The 3,192-nt window shown below is 54.2% G+C and overlaps 1 protein-coding gene across 1 annotated transcript; it reads right to left on the bottom strand.

The window, feature by feature from the left end:
- Positions 1-858: 858 nt before the first annotated feature.
- Positions 859-2,016, bottom strand: LOC308309386 (acyl-CoA:lysophosphatidylglycerol acyltransferase 1-like; the record flags this gene model as incomplete). The annotated part of the gene is made up of 1 exon (XM_080754934.1): positions 859-2,016. One exon carries the CDS (start codon positions 2,014-2,016, stop codon positions 859-861), a length of 1,158 nt encoding a protein of 385 aa, XP_080611060.1.
- Positions 2,017-3,192: the final 1,176 nt, after the last annotated feature.

Below are 3,192 nucleotides of genomic sequence, written 5' to 3' on the forward strand. Positions count from 1 at the left end.
GATTATATCCACAAGCTCACACGTCATCTCTCTCTTTTTAAACGTAGCCTTCATCGTCCACTGTGAGGTGGATTCTTTTAGACTCCTCTTCAGGCATATGTGCACACGTAGACATCAAAGGGGGCTTGAGCCCCTGCCCTTTTACTTGTCCGTAAAAAGTGCCCTCTCCCGACCACGAGTGCATCTTTCACTACGGTGAAAGAAATCCATTCCCAAAGGCAGCATTCAATATTGTCCAAACTCTCCTGAACTTGAATGCAGCATCTTGTGTTGAAAGAATAGGCTCTATGCACAGTCGCCATTTTGGAGAAAAGTTGGATGGTCTTCTCACTTCCTTCGGAGGTGTTACCAATGATACTAATGAAGGCTCTGTTCCATTCTTCTCAAACAGAGTGAGGGTGCTGATATTGTGCATGTTGGCTCACTGGAAACAGGGATCCTTGTGCTTCCTTGGGGGTTTCAAATGACCCCTTAAAAGGTGTTACTCTGAGAGTGTTCAAATGGAACCACATGCAGACGTAAAAGGTTTGAGAACCACTGTGCAACATGAAATGGAACAGAGCCTTCATTAGTATCACTGTTAACACCTTTGAAGGAAGTGGGAAGACCATCCAACTTCTCTCCAAAATGGCTGCTGTGCATAGAGCCTATTGCCCTGTAGAAATCTATGCCGTTACGCCACATCTCCAGTATTGACTTGATTATGCTTAGTGTGACACAACATGAAGTCGCGTTGTGAGCTTGGAGGTCTGCTGTTTTTGATATTTCCACCAAAAGGCCCTTTTAGAAATGTCAGCCCCTGCCTCTCTAACATTCTCTGCACATTCCTCCTCCTCCTCTTCCTTGTCTTTAGTTTTATTAAGCCCCGCCCAGCGCTGCGACCAAGCAGCCCCACAGGAAGCGCAGCACGACGTACCAGACGCCCCCGGAGGCCATGGCGAGGAGGTGGACGCCGCAGAGCCAGGCGGCGTCCAGGGTGACGGGCCGCCCCGAGGCCGCCTCCCCCTCCTGGCCCGGCGCCGGGGGGAACGCCCCCGTGGCGTAGAAGTGGGCCAGCAGCCGGTCCTTCTCCACGAAGCGCTGGTACAGCCAGTCGGTCAGTGGCTCCGTGTCCACGGGCACCTCCTGGACGGGGTAGGTCCTGTAGTGCACGTGGATGGCCGTGGGCGGCCGGTAGCCCAGCACCCAGGTCTGGATGTCCATGGGCCGCGCCTTGGGGTACGCTATGGTGACGTCCACTACCCACCGGAGGAGGCCTGCGCGTTCGCCGCCGTCGCCGACCGGCCGCTCGAGGGTCCCGGCGCCGTCGCCGCCACCACCGGCGCCCAGGGTCTTCAGGATGACCTGCGCGGCGCCCAGGCGCGGCAGCGTGACGTGGCTCAGGTGGGGGAAGGAGTTCCTGCGGGCGTACTGCTGGCTGCTCGCCCGCCGCTTGCGCAGGAAGCCGCCCTCGGGGAACAGCACGATCCAGCGGCGTCCGCAGGCGCCGTAGTGGCGCCGCAGGTGCTCGGCCAGGCCGGCCAGCTGGCCGCCGCGGTGCGCCCGGCCCTGGCGGATGAAGAAGTCCCCGTGGAGCCAGGACACCACGCCGAAGTGGGTGTAGCGGAACACGCTGTCCATCACCCACATCATGGTGCGCACCGCCGGGCCCTTGTCCAGCAGCGCCGTGAGCAGCGCGCACACGTCCCCCGTGGCCTGGTGGTTGACCGTCAGCATGGCGCCGTCCTCGCAGAGGGCGCCCACGTCGTCGCCCCACTCCGTCACCGTGTAGCCGGCGCTCCAGCCCCACGACGACATGATGGCCTGCAGCCAGCGGTACATGGCGCCCTCGGCACGCCAGTAGGCGGCGCCGTTCCACAGCCGCAGCGGCTGCAGGAGCAGCAGGCACAGGCAGTAGGAAGGGACCGCCACGCAGTTGTTGGTGAGGATGAAGGCGAAGCGCAGCAACGCCGTCAGGAGCAGACGGACCCATGTGCAGGCGGCGCCCAGACGCTGCGTCGTCTCCTTGACCACCATCGTCCCATGAAATGTCGTCGAACCACCGTCCTTAATAACTGCTGTTGATGCAGACTAGTCACCCGTCCAGCTAGCAGCGGGTCTCGGTCAGGGGAAGAGGGGAGAGTTTGAGGATTGGTCGATGAAGAGGAGAAGCGCCTCTCTGTGTGATCATCTATAGATCTAAACCTCACGAATGCTGTTCTGCTGCACAATGAACCAACACCACATAGCAGCTCCTCTTGAACGTTGTCAGACGCATCACGTCCACTCCTCAGTCTCTTTCTACACAGCAGCACAGAGGAGGGCATCTCTACTCTATAGTATGACATCAGCACTATGACATCAGTACGACGTGTGTACTATGATGTCACTAGTCTCTATATTTGGCCAGTCAAGGCTTCAGCCCAACAAGTAGAGCAGGACTGTCTAGGACTAGGTATCACTCTTTTTCCTTTCTCCTATCTTGTAATTTTGTGGCACTACTCCTCCCACAGTTTTGGTGGCACGCACTTGGGCCGTTTGTCAAATAGACAGGCTTCAACGGGACACGTCTGGGTGCATTTTTATAAAATATACTTTATATATACTATTGTGGGCTCGCTGAAAGGCGAGACCAGTATGTTATACCAAGACTTTAAAGGTCAAGTTTATTCTCCTCAAAAAAATGACCAACAGTACAAAGGCAGGGCCCTTAGCCAATGAGGAGCAGCGTTCTTGGTGACATCACCATCAACAAGTGCGACCTGATATAAATATATATAAACAACAATTGCCCTTAGCCAATGAGGAGCAGCCAAAGGGTAGATCTTTGTGCCCATACATGGTGTTCCATGCGAGCCCACAATGTTTCATAGGAACAGTGTTTCTAGTTTATATATTAAACTATAGGCCTAAATGTATTTGTGAATTAATTTTCTTCTCTGAAAAAATTTACAGTGAAAATGCAAAATTTTAACTTTTCACAAATATGGAGATGATTGACATCATATTGTATGTCTGACGTCATAGACCACATGAGGCTGACACGGTATGTCCATATATGGGCGTTCCAAGATATGGAATATATCACTCAATATCGATGACATCAGGGGTAAGACGGAATTAATTTGCAAGTGTGACTCGCATCACGGCAACCACACTTGCAGTTTCCACTTGCATCTTTCTAGTTTCCCAGTGGATTCCTCGCGACTCGGG

This window comes from Nannobrachium achirus, assembly GCF_963921795.1.
Source record: "Nannobrachium achirus genome assembly, chromosome: 24".
NCBI classification, from domain to species: Eukaryota; Metazoa; Chordata; class Actinopteri; order Myctophiformes; family Myctophidae; genus Nannobrachium; species Nannobrachium achirus.